At 47.4% G+C, this 22102-nt stretch overlaps 2 protein-coding genes across 2 annotated transcripts in view; both read left to right on the top strand.

The window, feature by feature from the left end:
* Positions 1 to 6934, top strand: part of LOC135536437 (cullin-associated NEDD8-dissociated protein 1-like) — an 80606-nt gene extending 73672 nt beyond the window's left edge. The window contains 1 exon segment of the mRNA XM_064962776.1: positions 5577 to 6934. Within this exon segment, the coding sequence (XP_064818848.1) occupies positions 5577 to 5801 (225 nt within the window). The 3' untranslated portion in view covers positions 5802 to 6934.
* A 5239-nt stretch (positions 6935 to 12173) lies between these two features.
* Positions 12174 to 21044, top strand: si:dkey-39a18.1 (uncharacterized protein LOC557637 homolog). The gene is made up of 6 exons (XM_064962774.1): positions 12174 to 13311; positions 13900 to 14032; positions 14384 to 14601; positions 16913 to 17035; positions 19819 to 20785; positions 20922 to 21044. Exons 2-6 carry the CDS (start codon positions 13928 to 13930, stop codon positions 21042 to 21044), a joined length of 1536 nt encoding a protein of 511 aa, XP_064818846.1. The 5' UTR covers positions 12174 to 13311; positions 13900 to 13927.
* The last annotated feature ends 1058 nt before the right edge of the window (positions 21045 to 22102 follow it).

Raw genomic sequence — 22102 nt, 5'->3', positions numbered from 1 at the left:
TGTCCCTGGTATAGTACCATTCAGAGACCAGACACACCACTGTCCCTGGTATAGTACCATTCATAGAGACCAGACACACCACTGTCCCTGGTATAGTACCATTCATAGAGACCAGACACACCACTGTCCCTGGTATAGTACCATTCTCAGAGACCAGACACACCACTGTCCCTGGTATAGTACCATTCACAGAGACCAGACACACCACGGTCCCTGGTATAGTACCATTGAGACCAGACACACTGTCCCTGGTATAGTACCATTCACAGAGACCAGACACACCACGGTCCCTGGTATAGTACCATTCAGAGACCAGACACACCACTGTCCCTGGTATAGTACCATTCTCAGAGACCAGACACACCACGGTCCCTGGTATAGTACCATTCAGAGACCAGACACACCATGGTCCCTGGTATAGTACCATTCAGAGAGACCAGACACACCACTGTCCCTGGTATAGTACCATTCACAGAGACCAGACACACCATGGTCCCTGGTATAGTACCATTCACAGAGACCAGACACACCACGGTCCCTGGTATAGTACCATTCACAGAGACCAGACACACCACGGTCCCTGGTATAGTACCATTCACAGAGACCAGACACACCACTGTCCCTGGTATAGTACCATTCACAGAGACCAGACACACCACGGTCCCTGGTATAGTACCATTCACAGAGACCAGACACACCACTGTCCCTGGTATAGTACCATTCACAGAGACCAGACTCACCACTGTCCCTGGTATAGTACCATTCACAGAGACCAGACACACCACGGTCCCTGGTATAGTACCATTCACAGAGACCAGACACACCACTGTCCCTAGTATAGTACCATTCACAGAGACCAGACACACCACTGTCCCTGGTATAGTACCATTCACAGAGACCAGACACACCACTGTCCCTGGTATAGTACCATTCACAGAGACCAGACACACCACTGTCCCTGGTATAGTACCATTCACAGAGACCAGACACACCACTGTCCCTGGTATAGTACCATTCACAGAGACCAGACACACCACTGTCCCTGGTATAGTACCATTCAGAGACCAGACACACCACTGTCCCTGGTATAGTACCATTCAGAGACCAGACACACCACTGTCCCTGGTATAGTACCATTCATAGAGACCAGACACACCACTGTCCCTGGTATAGTACCATTCATAGAGACCAGACACACCACTGTCCCTGGTATAGTACCATTCTCAGAGACCAGACACACCACTGTCCCTGGTATAGTACCATTCACAGAGACCAGACACACCATGGTCCCTGGTATAGTACCATTGAGACCAGACACACTGTCCCTGGTATAGTACCATTCACAGAGACCAGACACACCACGGTCCCTGGTATAGTACCATTCACAGAGACCAGACACACCACGGTCCCTGGTATAGTACCATTCAGAGACCAGACACACCACTGTCCCTGGTATAGTACCATTCTCAGAGACCAGACACACCACGGTCCCTGGTATAGTACCATTCAGAGACCAGACACACCATGGTCCCTGGTATAGTACCATTCAGAGAGACCAGACACACCACTGTCCCTGGTATAGTACCATTCACAGAGACCAGACACACCACGGTCCCTGGTATAGTACCATTCACAGAGACCAGACACACCACGGTCCCTGGTATAGTACCATTCACAGAGACCAGACACACCACGGTCCCTGGTATAGTACCATTCACAGAGACCAGACACACCACGGTCCCTGGTATAGTACCATTCACAGAGACCAGACACACCACTGTCCCTGGTATAGTACCATTCACAGAGACCAGACACACCACGGTCCCTGGTATAGTACCATTCACAGAGACCAGACACACCACTGTCCCTGGTATAGTACCATTCACAGAGACCAGACTCACCACTGTCCCTGGTATAGTACCATTCACAGAGACCAGACACACCACGGTCCCTGGTATAGTACCATTCACAGAGACCAGACACACCACTGTCCCTGGTATAGTACCATTCACAGAGACCAGACACACCACTGTCCCTGGTATAGTACCATTCACAGAGACCAGACACACCACTGTCCCTGGTATAGTACCATTCACAGAGACCAGACACACCACTGTCCCTGGTATAGTACCATTCACAGAGACCAGACACACCACTGTCCCTGGTATAGTACCATTCACAGAGACCAGACACACCACTGTCCCTGGTATAGTACCATTCAGAGACCAGACACACCACTGTCCCTGGTATAGTACCATTCAGAGACCAGACACACCACTGTCCCTGGTATAGTACCATTCAGAGACCAGACACACCACTGTCCCTGGTATAGTACCATTCATAGAGACCAGACACACCACTGTCCCTGGTATAGTACCATTCATAGAGACCAGACACACCACTGTCCCTGGTATAGTACCATTCTCAGAGACCAGACACACCACTGTCCCTGGTATAGTACCATTCACAGAGACCAGACACACCACGGTCCCTGGTATAGTACCATTGAGACCAGACACACTGTCCCTGGTATAGTACCATTCACAGAGACCAGACACACCACTGTCCCTGGTATAGTACCATTCAGAGACCAGACACACCACTGTCCCTGGTATAGTACCATTCTCAGAGACCAGACACACCACGGTCCCTGGTATAGTACCATTCAGAGACCAGACACACCATGGTCCCTGGTATAGTACCATTCAGAGAGACCAGACACACCACTGTCCCTGGTATAGTACCATTCACAGAGACCAGACACACCATGGTCCCTGGTATAGTACCATTCACAGAGACCAGACACACCACGGTCCCTGGTATAGTACCATTCACAGAGACCAGACACACCACGGTCCCTGGTATAGTACCATTCACAGAGACCAGACACACCACGGTCCCTGGTATAGTACCATTCACAGAGACCAGACACACCACGGTCCCTGGTATAGTACCATTCACAGAGACCAGACACACCACTGTCCCTGGTATAGTACCATTCACAGAGACCAGACACACCACTGTCCCTGGTATAGTACCATTGAGACCAGACACACCACTGTCCCTGGTATAGTACCATTCACAGAGACCAGACAGAGAATAGGTTAATATACTGGTTGCAGACATCCCATGCAGAATGGCTTTTTCAATATTTAACCTGTTCGGGATCCCTTCACCCCTATTCCCGCTCGACTCCCGTTAACGGGATTGATTTGACAACATTCAGTGAAATAGCAGCGCGCTAAATTCAAAAACAGAAATACTCATCATAAAAATTCACAAAACATACAAGTGTCATAACATCAAATTAAAGCTCAACTTCGTGTTAATTCAGCCGCCGTGTCGGATTTCAAAAAGGCTTTACGGCGAAAGCAAACCATGCGATTATCTGAGGACACCGCCGCTCATACACACAATTGAAAATCAACCAGACGGGTGAGACACAAAAGTCAGAAATAGCGATATAATAAATGCCTTTCCTTGAAGATCTTCTTCTGTTGGCACTCCAAAATGTGCCAGAAACATCACAAATGGTCCTTTTTTGTTCGATAAATTACTTCTACATATCTCCAAAATGTCAATTTTATTTGGCGCGTTTGATTCAGAAAATACACCGGTTTCAACTCGCCCAACATGACTACAAAGTATCGAATAAATTACCTGTAAACTTGGTCCAAACATTTCAAGCAACGTTCCTAATCCAAACTTAGGTGTCGTAAAACGTAAATAATCGATCAAATTTAAGACGGGATAAACTGTGTTTGATACCGGACGAAAACAAAGTGGAGCACGTTCCAGGTTGCGCGCCCCAAAACATAAGTGCACCTGGAGAGACACATGGAATTAACTTCTTGCGTCGAGCAATCCCGTATCCGGGAGCGTAATCATAGCCTCAAGCTCATTACCATAATGCAACTCACAAGCTTAGCCTTTTGTTAACAACACTGTCATCTCAGATTTTCAAAATATGCTTTTCAACCATAGCTACACAAGCATTTGTGTAAGAGTATTGATAGCTAGCATAGCATTAAGCCTAGCATTCAGCAGGCGACATTTTCACAAAAACAAGAAAAGCATTAAAACAAAATCATTTACCTTTGAAGAACTTCGGATTTTTTCAATGAGGAGACTCTCAGTTAGATAGCAAATGTTCAGTTTTTCCAAAAATATTATTTGTGTAGGAGAAATCGCTCCGTTTTGTTCATCACGTTTGGCGAAGAAAAAACCCAGAAAATTCAGTCATTACAATGCCAAACTTTTTTCCGAATTAACTCCATAATATCGACAGAAACATGGCAAACGTTGTTTAGAATCAATCCTCAAGGTGTTTTTCACATATCTATTCGATGATAAATCATTCGTGGCAGTTGACTTTTTCCTCTGAAGCAAACGGTAAAGTGCACGCAGCTGGAGATTACGCAATAATTTCGACGGAGGACACCAAGCGGGCACCTGGTAAATGTAGTCTCTTATGGTCAATCTTCCAATGATATGCCTTCAAATACGTCACAATGCTGCAGACACATTGGGGAAACGACAAAGTGTAGGCTCATTCCTGGTGCATTCACAGCCATATAAGGAGACATGGAACACAGCGCCCTCAAAATCTGGGCCATTTCCTGTTTGAAATTTCATCTTGGTTTCGCCTGTAGCATCAGTTCTGTGGCACTCACAGATAATATCTTTGCAGTTTTGGAAACGTCAGTGTTTTCTTTCCAAAGCTGTCAATTATATGCATAGTCGAGCATCTTTTCGTGACAAAATATCTTGTTTAAAACGGGAACGTTTTTTTATCCAAAAATTAAAAGAGCGCCCCCTATATCGAAGAAGTTAACAGGGCTACGACTGTTGACATCTAGTGGAAGCCATAGGAACTGCAAGCATCTTTATATTAAAAAGGGCTTACCATAGAAAACTAATGGAAAACAGATTGACCTAAAAAACATACATTTCCCTGGATGGATTGTGGGTTTTCGCCACATCAGTTCTGTTATACTCAGACATTATTCAAACAGGTTTAAAAACTTGAGTGTTTTCTATCCAAAGCTAATAATAATATACATATCCTTGCTTCTGCTTTTCATCCAGATGTGAAAATACTGCCCCCTATCCCTAAAAAGTTTTAATGACTAATTTTGTCTGAATTTATTTTCCATGGAAATGTACATCTGACTATCAAGGGCCTCCTTGTTGTTTTTACTGGGTGGCGTGTTAGTCCCATCTCTCTCCAACAACCACCTACATATACAGTATGTCAACCCCTCTCTCTCTCTGTGTCTCTCTCTCTCTCTCTCTCTCTGTGTCTCTCTCTCTCTGTGTCTCTCTCTCTCTGTGTGTCTCTCTCTCTCTCTCTCTCTCTCTCTCTCTCTCTCGTGTCTCTCTCGTGTCTCTGTGTCTCTCTCTCTCTCTGTGTCTCTCTCTCTCTCTGTGTCTCTCTCTCTCTCTGTGTCTCTCTCTCTCTCTGTGTCTCTCTCTCTGTATCTCTCTCTCTCTCTGTCTCTCTCTCTCTCTGTGTGTCTCTCTCTCTCTCTCTGTGTCTCTCTATGTGTCTCTCTCTCTCTCTCTCTGTGTGTCAGGTGAAGGCCAACTCGGTGAAGCAGGAGTTTGAGAAGCAGGATGAGTTGAAGCGTTCAGCCATGCGGGCGGTGGTCGCCCTCCTCACCATCCCCGAGGCGGAGAAGAGTCCCCTGATGAGCGAGTTCCAGTCCCAGATCTCCTCCAACCCCGAGCTGGCTGCCATCTTTGAAAACATCCAGAGAGACTCGTCCTCTGCTAACATGGAGTCCATGGACACCAGCTAAACTATGACTCTCCCACAATTCCCCTCTTCTTCCTTTCATTCCCAAAACATGATGACGCAACAGCAACAAAAAATACCTGGGAGGGGGGGGCCCTTTTATCAATCGTTCCATGATGCATTGCACTGAATCAGCAACAGTTATAGGAGAAAAGAAAAAATAATTGAACTTTAAAACACAACAAAATGTAAAACAAAAAATACAAGTTAAAGAAAGTTTAAAGCTTTTAAGCTCATCACCACATTTCTCATTTCTAAAAAACAAAACAAACAAAAAAACACGAAATAAATCAGTTTTTGGTTTGTTCCATCGTTCCTCTTTTTTTGTTGTTTTGTTTTGGGTTTTCTAATAATTCCTGAATTCCACAGGTCCCTCCATGCAGAATTTGGATGCTGCTGCAGAGTGACAGTTTAATGCTGAGATGATGACATATGAACTGACTTAAATGGAAACGGACTGACTGCCTCCAGCTTAACTCTACGAACGATGGGATATATATATATATATATACATACACACGGCTCCTAACATACAAGACAGGAGACTTGACTAAACATGGGATCTACAGGGGTTAAATCAATAAAATGACAGCATATTGAGTTCTATGGTTTCTGGACCGTCACTTGTTTTGAGTTTTTGTTTACCATGGTTCTTACCGGATCAGATTGGGTTGAATTGAATGGGGGGAGGGTTTATTTTGTTTTTGCAAGAATTGAATGTCATTATCTGTGTTTTATTTGTCTTGTCGGCTGTTGGTTAGAACAAAGCTTGGTTGGTGGGGGGGGGGGGGAGATTCACACAATCAGAAGAGCTGATGTTTAAATTGTGTTCAGAAATCTACTATTAAAGAGGTGTGGGAGACATGGTCAGGACAGGGTGTTGAATAAGTGGATAAATATTTAGAAATATTTTTTTTTGCCCTCCATTTTTAATTTGTACATGTCTCTTGCGTCGACTGGTGGTTGGTTGAGCAGAGGTCATTTGACCTTTGACCCCAACAACCCGATAAGGGAAGGAGCGTGTCTTCGACCAGGCAGCACCGTACCTCGGGTGAAAGCCCAGCATTAGGAACACGCCTCTCTGTATGTGGACAGAAGTACATTTTGTGAATAAAAAGCGTGAACTGATTTCTTAGAGTCCAGATCCAGTAACATCAAATTGTATTTGTCCCACGCGCCCAATACAACGGTTGTAGACCTTCCAGTTTAAACGGACAAGCCTCACGTTATGTGTTCCTTGGTGTAGAGTCTCTACCCTCGCTAATGTACAGAGGTTATGAGTAAACACAGAAGTTAAAACAGCCAAGTCACAAATGCCTCCCTCTTCCCTATATAGTGCACTGCTTTTGAGGGGGAAGAAAGGTTAACCTTTTTCAGGACGCTCTCTTATCTGTTTCAACAAAATGACCATCAGTCTGATGTCCCCCCACTGAGAGACAGTCTGATGTCCCCCCCCCCCTTCCACTGAGAGGCAGTCTGATGTCCCCCCCCCCCCACTGAGAGGCAGTCTGATGTCCCCCCCCACTGAGAGGCAGTCTGATGTCCCCCCCACTGAGAGGCAGTCTGATGCCCCCCCCACTGAGAGGCAGTCTGATGCCCCCCCCACTGAGAGGCAGTCTGATGCCCCCCACTGAGAGACAGTCTGATGTCCCCCCACTGAGAGGCAGTCTGATGTCCCCCCTGAGAGGCAGTCTGATGTCCCCCACTGAGAGGCAGTCCCCCCACTGATGCCCCCCCACTGAGAGGCAGTCTGATGCCCCCCCACTGAGAGGCAGTCTGATGTCCCCCCCCCCCCACTGAGAGGCAGTCTGATGTCCCCCCCACTGAGAGGCAGTCTGATGTCCCCCCACTGAGAGACAGTCTGATGTCCCCCCCACTGAGAGGCAGTCTGATGTCCCCCCCCCCCCCACTGAGAGACAGTCTGATGTCCCCCCCACTGAGAGACAGTCCTTCCAGCAGTCTGATGTGTCCCCCCACTGAGAGGCAGTCTGATGTGTCCCCCCCACTGAGAGACAGTCTGATGTCCCCCCCCCCACTGAGAGGCAGTCCTTCCATCAGTCTGATGCCCCCCCACTGAGAGGCAGTCTGATGTCCCCCCCACTGAGAGGCAGTCTGATGTCCCCCCCCACTGAGAGGCAGTCTGATGTCCCCCCCCACTGAGAGGCAGTCTGATGTCGCTCCCCACTGAGAGGCAGTCTGATGTCCCCCCACTGAGAGGCAGTCTGATGTCCCCCCCACTGAGAGGCAGTCTGATGTCCCCCCCACTGAGAGGCAGTCTGATGTCCCCCCCCACTGAGAGGCAGTCTGATGTCCCCCCCACTGAGAGGCAGTCTGATGTCCTCCCCACTGAGAGGCAGTCTGATGTCCCCCCCCACTGAGAGGCAGTCCTTCCTGAAGGAACTGAGAAAGGGAACCGTAACAGTATGGAGTCCGACGTGGCTGCTGTTGATGTGAGCTCCATGTGCAGGAGTATAGCTTATACACCGACTACAGGTTTATATGTGTAGATATATGAAGCTATAGGTTTACATGTATAGATACAGTTGAAGTCGGAAGTTTACATACACCTTAGCCAAATCCATTTAAACTCAGTTTTGCACAATTCCAATTTAATCCTGGTAAAAAAAACTCCCTGTCTTAGGTCAGTTAGGATCACCACTTTATTTTAAGAATGTGAAATGTCAGAATAATAGTAGAGAGAATGATTGATTTCAGCTTTTTATTTCTTTCTTCACATTCCCAGTGGGTCAGAAGTTTACATACGTATTGAGTGTATTTGGTAGCATTGCCTTTAAATTGTTTAACTTGGGTCAAATGTTTTGGGTAGCATCCCACAAGCTTCCCACAATAAGTTGGGTGAATTGTGTCCCTGTGTGATGCTGAGTGTGTGCTCTGTGTGGATTATGTGAGGGAGCTAATGATTGTAGTGTCTGGAATGTGTGATGCTGGTGTGCCCTGATAGGAGAGCTCTACTCTGGGAGAACACTGTAGGTGGGGCTTAGTCCCTCTGGTGTGGCCTGATAGGAGAGCTCTACTCTGGGAGACATCACAGCAGGAGGTGGTTAGTCCCTCTGGTGTGGCCTGATAGGAGAGCTCTACTCTGGAAGACATCACAGCAGGAGGTGGTTAGTCCCTCTGGTGTGGCCTGATAGGAGAGCTCAACTCTGGAAGACATCACAGCAGGAGGTGGTTAGTCCCTCTGGTGTGGCCTGTTAGGAGAGCTCTACTCTGGGAGAACACTGTAGGTGGGGCTTAGTCCCTCTGGTGTGGCCTGATAGGAGAGCTCTACTCTGGGAGAACACTGTAGGTGGGGCTTAGTCCCTCTGGTGTGGCCTGATAGGAGAGCTCTACTCTGGGAGAACACTGTAGGTGGGGCTTAGTCCCTCTGGTGTGCCCTGATAGGAGAGCTCTACTCTGGGAGAACACTGTAGGTGGGGCTTAGTCCCTCTGGTGTGGCCTGATAGGAGAGCTCTACTCTGGGAGAACACTGTAGGTGGGGCTTAGTCCCTCTGGTGTGCCCTGATAGGAGAGCTCTACTCTGGGAGAACACTGTAGGTGGGGCTTAGTCCCTCTGGTGTGGCCTGATAACTCAGGTTGGCTGTGGATACCAGTCAGAGGAAACAAGTTCATAGTCTAAGGTAATGCTCTGTTCTGTTAATCAGTGATAATGGTATACCTGGGGGAAAAAAAGCACATACTGTAAGGGCAAAATCATTTCAAACCTCAAGGTAAAATGGTAGCCTACATCTATTCTGATGCAATCAACTGTGGTAATGTCTTCGTTATAGGTCTAACAGGTCACACTATGTCTCAGTTATATTAGACTGAGTGGTCCCTGGTCCTTTAGACTGAGTGGTCCCTGGTCCTTTAGACTGAGTGGTCCCTGGTCCTTTAGACTGAGTAGTCCCTGGTCCTTTAGACTGAGTGGTCCCTGGTCCTTTAGACTGAGTGGTCCCTGGTCCTTTAGACTATGTAGTCCCTGGTCCTTTAGACTGAGTAGTCCCTGGTCCTTTAGACTGAGTGGTCCCTGGTCCTTTAGACTGAGTGGTCCCTGGTCCTTTAGACTGAGTAGTCCCTGGTCCTTTAGACTGAGTGGTCCCTGGTCCTTTAGACTGAGTGGTCCCTGGTCCTTTAGACTGAGTGGTCCCTGGTCCTTTAGACTGAGTGGTCCCTGGTCCTTTAGACTGAGTGGTCCCTGGTCCTTTAGACTGAGTAGTCCCTGGTCCTTTAGACTGAGTGGTCCCTGGTCCTTTAGACTGAGTAGTCCCTGGTCCTTTAGACTGAGTGGTCCCTGGTCCTTTAGACTGAGTGGTCCCTGGTCCTTTAGACTGAGTGGTCCCTGGTCCTTTAGACTGAGTGGTCCCTGGTCCTTTAGACTGAGTGGTCCCTGGTCCTTTAGACTGAGTGGTCCCTGGTCCTTTAGACTGAGTAGTCCCTGGTCCTTTAGACTGAGTGGTCCCTGGTCCTTTAGACTGAGTGGTCCCTGGTCCTTTAGACTGAGTAGTCCCTGGTCCTTTAGACTGGGTAGTCCCTGGTCCTTTAGACTGAGTAGTCCCTGGTCCTTTAGACTGAGTAGTCCCTGGTCCTTTAGACTGAGTAGTCCCTGGTCCTTTAGACTGAGTAGTCCCTGGTCCTTTAGACTGAGTGGTCCCTGGTCCTTTGGACTGAGTGGTCCCTGGTCCTTTGGACTGAGTGGTCCCTGGTCCTTCGGACTGAGTGGTCCCTGGTCCTTTGGACTGAGTGGTACCTGGTCCTTTAGACTGAGTGGTCCCTGGTCCTTTAGACTGAGTGGTCCCTGGTCCTTTAGACTGAGTAGTCCCTGGTCCTTTGGACTGAGTAGTCCCTGGTCCTTTGGACTGAGTGGTCCCTGGTCCTTTAGACTGAGTAGTCCCTGGTCCTTTAGACTGAGTGGTCCCTGGTCCTTTAGACTGAGTGGTCCCTGGTCCTTTGGACTGAGTGGTCCCTGGTCCTTTAGACTGAGTGGTCCCTGGTCCTTTGGACTGAGTAGTCCCTGGTCCTTTGGACTGAGTGGTCCCTGGTCCTTTAGACTGAGTGGTCCCTGGTCCTTTAGACTGAGTGGTCCCTGGTCCTTTAGACTGAGTGGTCCCTGGTCCTTTAGACTGAGTGGTCCCTGGTCCTTTAGACTGAGTGGTCCCTGGTCCTTTAGACTGAGTAGTCCCTGGTCCTTTAGACTGAGTGGTCCCTGGTCCTTTAGACTGAGTGGTCCCTGGTCCTTTAGACTGAGTGGTCCCTGGTCCTTTAGATGGAGTGGTCCCTGGTCCTTTAGACTGAGTGGTCCCTGGTCCTTTAGACTGAGTGGTCCCTGGTCCTTTGGACTGAGTGGTCCCTGGTCCTTTGGACTGAGTGGTCCCTGGTCCTTCGGACTGAGTGGTCCCTGGTCCTTTGGACTGAGTGGTACCTGGTCCTTTAGACTGAGTGGTCCCTGGTCCTTTAGACTGAGTGGTCCCTGGTCCTTTAGACTGAGTAGTCCCTGGTCCTTTAGACTGAGTAGTCCCTGGTCCTTTGGACTGAGTAGTCCCTGGTCCTTTGGACTGAGTGGTCCCTGGTCCTTTAGACTGAGTAGTCCCTGGTCCTTTAGACTGAGTGGTCCCTGGTCCTTTAGACTGAGTAGTCCCTGGTCCTTTGGACTGAGTAGTCCCTGGTCCTTTAGACTGAGTGGTCCCTGGTCCTTTAGACTGAGTGGTCCCTGGTCCTTTGGACTGAGTGGTCCCTGGTCCTTTGGACTGAGTGGTACCTGGTCCTTTAGACTGAGTGGTCCCTGGTCCTTTAGACTGAGTGGTCCCTGGTCCTTTAGACTGAGTGGTCCCTGGTCCTTTGGACTGAGTAGTCCCTGGTCCTTTAGACTGAGTAGTCCCTGTTTTGTGTGGGGTCTTATTGAAGGAGTACGGCCAGCCCATAGCCCTGATATGGCTAGCTTATGGTGTCATAGACAGCTCCACTCTTATGAAGAAAAAAAACAGGTTCTAAGAAGCTTATGGTGTCATAGACAGCTACACTCTTACGAAGAAAAAAAACAGGTTCTAAGAAGCTTATGATGTCATAGACAGCTACACTCTTAGGAAGAAAAAAAACAGGTTCTAAGAAGCTTATGGTGTCATAGACAGCTACACTCTTAGGAAGAAAAAAAACAGGTTCTAAGAAGCTTATGATGTCATAGACAGCTACACTCTTAGGAAGAAAAAAAACAGGTTCTAAGAAGCTTATGATGTCATAGACAGCTGCACTCTTAGGAAGAAAAAAAACAGGTTCTAAGAAGCTTATGATGTCATAGACAGCTACACTCTTAGGAAGAAAAAAACAGGTTCTAAGAAGCTTATGATGTCATAGACAGCTACACTCTTAGGAAGAAAAAAACATGTTCTAAGAAGCTTATGATGTCATAGACAGCTACACTCTTAGGAAGAAAAAAAACAGGTTCTAAGAAGCTTATGATGTCATAGACAGCTACACTCTTAGGAAGAAAAAATACAGGTTCTAAGAAGCTTATGATGTCATAGACAGCTACACTCTTAGGAAGAAAAAAAACAGGTTCTAAGAAGCTTATGATGTCATAGACAGCTACACTCTTAGGAAGAAAAAAAACAGGTTCTAAGAAGTTTTAATTGTCCGTCCCCATAGAAGAACCCATCAGCAGCAGTGGGCTGGCTGAACTGGGACTTTAGAGCTGACCTATCCCCTCCGTGTTAGTTCCCGGTGTCCCTCTGCAAGAGGTAGGAGGGGGCAGAGGCAGGCACTCAGGAGCCTCCTCAACACTTTACCTCCCACTAGCCACCCTGCTCAACGGCCGACATGACCAGCACTCAGGTACGACTCACTACTGAACTTTACACATTAACGTAACTCTGTGTCTTTTAAGGTAAGATGTACGCTATAGCTTTATTCTGCAGAAACACTAAACACGTTTGAGTTTGTTCTACAACTCAAGAAAGGTCTGGCGTGTGATGAAGCGATCTGATTTTGTCCGAATACTCATAAGGACCACTTGAAATGACTTTACTTGAGTATTTTAGAGGTTGTGTTTTGGCAGAGAGACAGGAGTGGACCCGATACAACCGGTTATTTCATGGCAAATTTTAAACTTAATCAACAATTTAACCTTAAAAACACAAAGCGGGTTAATTTTAAGACTTCTCTTGAATCAGTTTGTCAGATTACCATCCAAGCAATCATTAAACATGTTTTTCCCTCTGCCCAGAGCTGGAATTAAAGCAGCAAAATGCAATTTATATGCAAATATAAATAATAAATAAATAAATAGCTTCCCGCACTAATAGAATCTTACCGGTGCTGCTGGCTGAAAGACTGAATGAATTACCACAACAACAGAAAGACTCATTCTAATGAACAGGAATGTTTAGATTCATTCTCAGTTTGGAAACGTCATTTAAATGTTTTTAAAAGCTATTTTCTGTCTCCTGGCTCTTCCACAGTAGACATGAGGACACCAGCAGCGTCCTGAGAGACAGAGACACACTTCATGGAAGGAACAAGAGGTTGGTGAGGGGGGTTTACAATATATTGATGCAAAAAAAAAACATGTGTTTTTTTGAAGTTATGAGTTTTTATGTCTCTAAAGAAATTGTCCAATATCAGGATTGTATATACGTTGTGGATAAACAACGTTTCTTTATCTCTAGGGAAGTTGAACACATACTACACTATCAGGATTGGATAAACAATGTTTCTTTATCTCTAGGGAAGTTGAACACATACTACACAATATCAGGATTGGATAAACGTTGAGGATAAACAATGTTTCTTTATCTCTAGGGAAGTTGAACACATACTACACTATCAGGATTGGATAAACAATGTTTCTTTATCTCTAGGGAAGTTGAACACATACTACACAATATCAGGATTGGATAAACAATGTTTCTTTATCTCTAGGGAAGTTGAACACATACTACACAATATCAGGATTGGATATTCCTTGATGCTGCAGATAGTTTCAAGTTGTTTATTGACATTGTTTATCTCCTATAAAAGTTGTACAAAGTGTAGCTTCATCGGTACCAAGGATCTATATAACCCTGCTTCCTCGTCCATTCTGAGGAGACATCCATGTATCTTGTGGACAGGCCCTCTGATCAGCAACACTTCCTTAAGATGCACCTCCCCAGGATCATGAAGAGAACCCAGTCACCCCACAGAGAGACCGTTTCCCCTGTCCTCTCATACTACTCAGAGCCAGCCTACCTGCAGCACCGTAAGGTAGAGTACAGGAACAGCAGCTACTAAGTCATCTTCATACAGATGCTATCCTCTCTTCTAACACTGTGGAATAGGGTTTAGGGAAAGCACAGGCTTCTTGAAGAGATCAATACACAGTGGTTGATTTGTTTAGATCCCAAATTCACCCCCCCCCCCCCCTGTCTTCGACCCTCTTACGCCCTTCCTGTAGATCTGGAAAGAGGGGTTTAAGACAGAGCATCATATGAACACAACCCCCCCCCTGTCTTCGACCCTCTACGCCCTTCCTGTAGATCTGGAAAGAGGGGTTTCAGACAGAGCATCATATGAACACAACCCCCCCCCCCCCCTCTGTGTTTTCATTTGGTCCAGGATGTGACTAGAGATCTGGCCTCGCTGCCTGGTGCAACGAGAAGAGGAGCCCTGGATGAGGAAGACCAGGAAGAGACGCTGAGCCTACGGAGCATGCCCAGTATGACAAGCGCCCTGAGTCACGCCTCAAAGGTGAAAAGGTCACGGGGCTTCCCGAAGAGACACACCATCCCCGAGCTCAGACTGCCCCCTGTTACGAAGATTCACCCTGACCCCAGGTACTTCCTCCTTTCATTGACATGTTTCTCTCAAGGCCACTCCTCGCCATGCAGCACTTCCTGTCCCTGAGAGGAAATGCTTTGGATTGAACTGGAGTCAATATGACCCCATGTCTATATGACCCCAGGTACTTCCTCCTTTCATTGACATGTTTCTCTCAAGGCCACTCCTCGCCATGCAGCACTTCCTGTCCCTGAGAGGAAATGCTTTGGATAGAACTGGAGTCAATATGATCCCATGTCTATATGACCCCAGGTACTTCCTCCTTTCATTGACATGTTTCTCTCAAGGCCACTCCTCGCCATGCAACACTTCCTGTCCCTGAGAGGAAATGCTTTGGATTGAACTGGAGTCAATATGACCCAATGTCTGTATGAGTCAATATGACCCCAGGTACTTCCTCCTTTCATTGACATGTTTCTCTCAAGGCCACTCCTCGCCATGCAACACTTCCTGTCCCTGAGGGGAAATGCTTTGGATAGAACTGGAGTCAATATGACCCAATGTCTGTATGAGTCAATATGACCCCAGGTACTTCCTCCTTTCATTGACATGTTTCTCTCAAGGCCACTCCTCGCCATGCAACACTTCCTGTCCCTGAGGGGAAATGCTTTGGATAGAACTGGAGTCAATATGACCCCATGTCTATATGAGTCAATATGACCCATGTCTATATGACCCAATATGACCCCATGTCTATATGACCCCATGTCTATATGACCCCATGTCTATATGAGTCAATATGACCCCATGTCTATATGAGTCAATATGACCCCAGGTACTTCCTCCTTTCATTGACATGTTTCTCTCAAGGCCACTCCTCGCCATGCAACACTTCCTGTCCCTGAGAGGAAATGCTTTGGATTGAACTGGAGTCAATATGACCCCATGTCTATATGAGTCAATATGACCCATGTCTATATGAGTCAATATGACCCCATGTCTATATGACCCCATGTCTATATGACCCCATGTCTATATGAGTCAATATGACCCCATGTCTATATGAGTCAATATGACCCCATGTCTATATGACCCCATGTCTATATGACCCCATGTCTATATGAGTCAATATGACCCCATGTCTATATGAGTCAATATGACCCCATGTCTATATGAGTCAATATGACCCCATGTCTATATGAGTCAATATGACCCCATGTCTATATGACCCCATGTCTATATGAGTCAATATGACCCCATGTCTGTATGAGTCAATATGACCCCATGTCTATATGAGTCAATATGACCCCATGTCTATATGAGTCAATATGACCCCATGTCTATATGAGTCAATATGACCCCATGTCTATATGACCCCATGTCTATATGAGTCAATATGACCCCATGTCTGTATGAGTCAATATGACCCCATGTCTATATGAGTCAATATGACCCCATGTCTATATGAGTCAATATGACCCCATGTCTATATGAGTCAATATGACCCCATGTCTATATGAGTCAATATGACCCCATGTCTATATGAGTCAATATGACCCCATGTCTATATGAGGCAATATGACCCAATGTCTATATGAGGCAATATAGCCCAATGTCTATATGAGGCAATATGACCCAATGTCTATATGAGGCAATATGACCCAATGTCTATATGAGTCAATATGACCCAATGTCTATATGAGGCAATATAGCCCAATGTCTATATGAGTCAATATGACCCAATGTCTGTATGAGGCAATATGACCCCATGTCTATATGAGTCAATACGACCCCATGTGTATACACAGAGTACACCAAACATTAAGAACCTAATAGTGAGTTGCAACCCCCCCCCCTTTCACACTCAGAACAGCATCAATTTGTCAGGGCATGGACTCGACAAGGTGTTGAAAGCGTTCCACAGGGATGCTGACCCATGTTGACTCCAGTGTTTCCCCACAGTTGTGTCAAGTTGGCTGGAAATCCTTTGGGTGGTGGACCATTCTTGATACACACAGGAAACTACTGAGAGTGAAAACCCAGCAGCGTTGCAGTTCTTGACACAAACCGGTGCACCTGGCACCTACTTCCTGTTCAAAGGCACTTACATCTTGTATCTTGCCCATTCACCCTCTGAATGGCTCACATATACAACCCATGTCTCAATTGTCTCAAGGCTTAAAGATCTTTCTTTAACCCGTCTCCTCCCCTTCATCTACACTGATTGAAGTGGATTTAACAGGTGAAATCAATAAGGGATCATATCATTCACCTGAATTCACCTGGTCAGTCTGTAGTATGTCATGGAAAGAGCAGGTGTTCCTAATATTTTATCACTCAGTACATGTGTTTTTATGTTTGTCATAGAGCCAGTCTGGAATTGAGGGGTACTGGCTACCTGAGATGTTCCAGACTTCCACCCATCATCAAATCTACCAGAACCCATGAGCCTCTGCACCAGGAAAGACCCCCAGGTCCAGCTGGGTACAGGTTAGATACCTTTCTCAATGTAGGTTCTAACTAATTACTCACGGCCCAATGTGAGGAAGAGGAGCTACTCACACAGTAACTCTACAGGGCGTCAGGACACACCCCTGGGGGACCCCGCCACAGTACTGCTAATAATGGAGTCTCACGCTTCTCCCCCCAGGTATAGTCTACATACAGCAATCATCACTCCCCAGGTATAGTCTACATACAGTAATCATCCCTCCCTAGGTATAGTCTACATACAGCAATCATCCCTCCCCAGGTATAGTCTACATACAGCAATCATCCCTCCCCAGGTATAGTCTACATACAGCAATCATCCCTCCCCAGGTATAGTCTACATACAGCAATCATCCCTCCCCAGGTATAGTCTACATACAGCAATCATCCCTCCCCAGGTATAGTCTACATACAGCAATCATCCCTCCCCAGGTATAGTCTACATACAGCAATCATCCCTCCCCAGGTATAGTCTACATACAGCAATCATCCCTCCCCAGGTATAGTCTACATACAGCAATCATCCCTCCCCAGGTATAGTCTACATACAGTAATCATCCCTCCCCAGGTATAGTCTACATACAGCAATCATCCCTCCCCAGGTATAGTCTACATACAGCAATCATCCCTCCCCAGGTATAGTCTACATACAGTAATCATCCCTCCCCAGGTATAGTCTACATACAGCAATCATCCCTCCCCAGGTATAGTCTACATACAGCAATCATCCCTCCCCAGGTATAGTCTACATACAGCAATCATCCCTCCCCAGGTATAGTCAACATACAGCAATCATCCCTCCCCAGGTATAGTCTACATACAGCAATCATCCCTCCCCAGGTATAGTCTACATACAGTAATCTGTTTTCACAGCTTTAGCTCCTCTAAATATGAGTGTCTTGTTCGTTAAATTCATGGCAACAAATGAAAAAAGAGGTGAAGAGGAGAAAGAAGTGCCTCGTCAATATCTCCGGCAGCAGACACACGCGGTCTCATTTTCTGCTTATTAATGATTTAAAGGCTGGTTAGTCTGCTGCCTGAGGCAGGAGGAGAAAGGGGGAAGCAGGGCAGAAAGAGGGGGAAGCAGGGGGAGAGGAACTCTGAGACATTCATTTAACTATCTGGTGCGAGAAAGAGGGAGAGAGCAGTTGGAGAGAGAGGTTAAGAGCCTGAGCAGAACTGGAGAGTTGTGAGGGCCATGCAGATTACACACACACACACACCACACACACACACACCACAATCACCTCTAGCATGGAACGCAGTGGGACTAATAAAATGGGCGTAAAGTGCCTCAATATAAAATAAAAAGGAAGAAGTGCTTCTGGAATGCAAACAGCCAATAGGAGGGCTTGCCTTCTGTCAAACAGCCAATAGGAGGGCTAGCTTTCTGTCACACAGCCAATAGGAGGGCTTGCTTTCTGTCAAACAGCCAATAGGAGGGCTAGCTTTCTGTCACACAGCCAATACGGAGGGCTAGTTTTCTGTCGCACAGCCAATACGGAGGGCTAGCTTTCTGTCAAACAGCCAATACGGAGGGCTAGCTTTCTGTCGCACAGCCAATACGGAGGGCTAGCTTTCTGTCAAACAGCCAATACGGAGGGCTAGCTTTCTGTCAAACAGCCAATACGGAGGGCTAGCTTTCTGTCGCACAGCCAATACGGAGGGCTAGCTTTCTGTCGCACAGCCAATAGGGAGGGCTAGCTTTCTGTCGCACAGCCAATACGGAGGGCTAGCTTTCTGTCGCACAGCCAATACGGAGGGCTAGCTTTCTGTCGCACAGCCAATACGGAGGGCTAGCTTTCTGTCGCACAGCCAATAGGGAGGGCTAGCTTTCTGTCGCACAGCCAATAGGGAGGGCTAGCTTTCTGTCAAACAGCCAATAGGAGGGCTAGCTTTCTGTCAAACAGCCAATAGGAGGGCTAGCTTTCTGTCGCACAGCCAATACGGAGGGCTAGCTTTCTGTCAAACAGCCAATAGGAGGGCTAGCTTTCTGTCAAACAGCCAATAGGAGGGCTAGCTTTCTGTCAAACAGCCAATAGGAGGGCTAGCTTTCTGTCGCACAGCCAATACGGAGGGCTAGCTTTCTGTCGCACAGCCAATACGGAGGGCTAGCTTTCTGTCGCACAGCCAATAGGGAGGGCTAGCCTTCTGTCGCACAGCCAATAGGGAGGGCTAGCTTTCTGTCAAACATCCAATACGGAGGGCTAGCTTTCTCGTAAAAGCCTGAAATTAGATTATTTATTTAATACTATCTACACCACCTCGGATTTACCAGAGTAAATTTCATTATGTCTCCATTTTTGCCCCAAATAATCCATTAACTATAAGTGATATTGGAGTTTCGGTGTTCCTTTTTGGATAAAGTTAAAATATCATTAGTGGAGCAAACAAACTGCTTGTGATTGAAGTATTTTATTGGTCTTTTATTGAATTGAGATATCCACCCCTGACACGATAATGAGAAGATTCAGAACAAGTCATAAAACCGAGGATGGATCTCTCCAGGGGTATAAAAGACGAGCTTGTTTAGGAGAATACACCGTGCTGCTGTGTTCACTCTGCAAACTGACTCTGACAATAAATGTCAATGTACAACATATTATACTAGAAAATGCCAGCCATTTTTCACAGAGAGAGAAAACATTAAATCCCTTTTAAAACATGTTAGAAATCTCATGTTAGAAGTCTCTGCATCTGCATCTGTATCTCTCTGCTTTGCATGATGGTAAGACTGAATTCTCAGTCTCTATTCACTTTTTGTCTATCACCTGTTTTTGTAGGCCTGAGAAGCAGGGAGACGTTCCCTCTGGACTACCAGAGAAGAAGACTGTTGGTCTGAAGAAGCAGGGAGACGTTCCCTCTGGACTACCAGAGAAGAAGACTGTTGGTCTGAAGAAGCAGGGAGACGTTCCCTCTGGACTACCAGAGAAGAAGACTGTTGGTCTGAAGAAGCAGGGAGACGTTCCCTCTGGACTACCAGAGAAGAAGACTGTTGGTCTGACGAAGAGTTTTAATAATGAGGACCTCCTCAAAGTACCTGTTGGGACCATGTCCAAGATCATTTCTGATCCACCTCCAACTGAGCCCCTACGCATCACGTCCCACAGCCCCGCGCTGCAGGCCGCGTACCCGATCACCCCTGACAACGAAACGCAAACCAGGAAGCCAGAGGAAGATAGAAAACCCCCGTATCCCAGAGTCCTCTCTTCTACATCCACCTGCGCTATATCTAACACCATCGGTCCTGAGAAAGTATACAGATTCCAGCCACACCTTCTGAGAGATAACCCCCCTCCATACTCCTCTGAGTGGACCGATCCAAAGGCTTTAACCCAAGGAAGGACTGAGTGGACTGAACCAAGGGCTCCAACCCAGGGGAGGGGAGAGATGTTGTTGATCAGACTGAGCATCACATGGTCCAAGGCTGAGAACAGCAGCAACCTGAGTCAGTCCCAGTCTCAGCTCCAGCGTTGCCCCATCCGTCCCCTGAAACCAGCCCTGAGAAGACTACCCATCTCCAACACGAGGAGGCTGAGGGACTGGGGGACGACGTTGGGCTGTCTGTGGGAGGAGGAGGAGGAGGGGTGTGTCCCACCCCCGGTCCCAGTCCAGCCTGGGTTACTGGAACCCTTTACAGGGTTCAAAGAGCACCTCTGTCGCCAGCTTCTCCACCCCCCCACCCCCCTGGCTCAGCTCCTGGAGAAGGCCTCAGAGGGAGACCATATAGACACACAGGCAGACAGACCGGTAGACAGAACGGTAGACAGACAGTATAGGCAGACAGGTAGGCAGACAGGTAGATAGACAGACCGGCAGACAGACAGACCGGCAGACAGGTAATGTCCCAGGTTCCTCAGGTGCATACCCTCCAGACCCCCTGCAGGACTCTGCCAGCCCATACCGTGCAGCTGTCTGGATCTCAGGGTCCAGGAGGGGCTCTACCCAGAATCCCCATGACCAGACCAACTCCTTCCCCCAAGCTCCCCCTCCTTCACTCACACAGTAAGAACAGGCATGCAGCATAGATAGATGGTCTGTTTTACACGGAACCGTCACTCTACAGGCCTGTTCTACCATGGAACCGTCAACCTACAGGCCTGTTCTACCACGGAACCGTCACTCTACAGGCCTGTTCTACCACGGAACCGTCACTCTACAGGCCTGTTCTACCACGGAACTGTCACTCTACAGGCCTGTTCTACCATGGAACCGTCAACCTACAGGCCTGTTCTACCACGGAACCGTCACTCTACAGGCCTGTTCTACCACAGAACCGTCACTCTACAGGCCTGTTCTACCACAGAACCGTCACTCTACAGGCCTGTTCTACCGCGGAACCGTCACTCTACAGGCCTGTTCTACCACGGAACTGTCACTCTACATGCCTATTCTACCACGGAACCGTCAATCTACAGGCCTGTTCTACCGTGGAACCGTCACTCTACAGGCCTGTTCTACCACGGAACTGTCACTCTACAGGCCTGTTCTACCACGGAACTGTCACTCTACAGGCCTGTTCTACCACGGAACTGTCACTCTACAGGCCTGTTCTACCACGGAACTGTCACTCTACAGGCCTGTTCTACCACGGAACCGTCACTCTACAGGCCTGTTCTACCACGGAACCGTCACTCTACAGGCCTGTTCTACCACGGAACCGTCACTCTACAGGTCTGTTCTACCACGGAACCGTCACTCTACAGGCCTGTTCTACCACGGAACCGTCACTCTACAGGCCTGTTCTACCACGGAATCGTCACTCTACAGGCCTGTTCTACCACGGAACTGTCACTCTACAGGCCTGTTCTACCACGGAACCGTCACTCTACAGGCCTGTTCTACCACGGAATCGTCACTCTACAGGCCTGTTCTACCACGGAATCGCCCCTCTACAGGCCTGTTCTACCACGGAACCGTCACTCTACAGGCCTGTTCTACCATGGAACTGTCACTCTACAGGCCTGTTCTACCACGGAACTGTCACTCTACAGGCCTGTTCTACCACGGAACCGTCACTCTACAGGCCTGTTCTACCACGGAACTGTCACTCTACAGGCCTGTTCT

This window comes from Oncorhynchus masou, unplaced genomic scaffold, assembly GCF_036934945.1.
Source record: "Oncorhynchus masou masou isolate Uvic2021 unplaced genomic scaffold, UVic_Omas_1.1 unplaced_scaffold_618, whole genome shotgun sequence".
NCBI lineage: Eukaryota > Metazoa > Chordata > Actinopteri > Salmoniformes > Salmonidae > Oncorhynchus > Oncorhynchus masou.
Note: the sequence above shows the minus strand (reverse complement) of the source record. Positions and strands in the feature narration are given on the sequence as shown.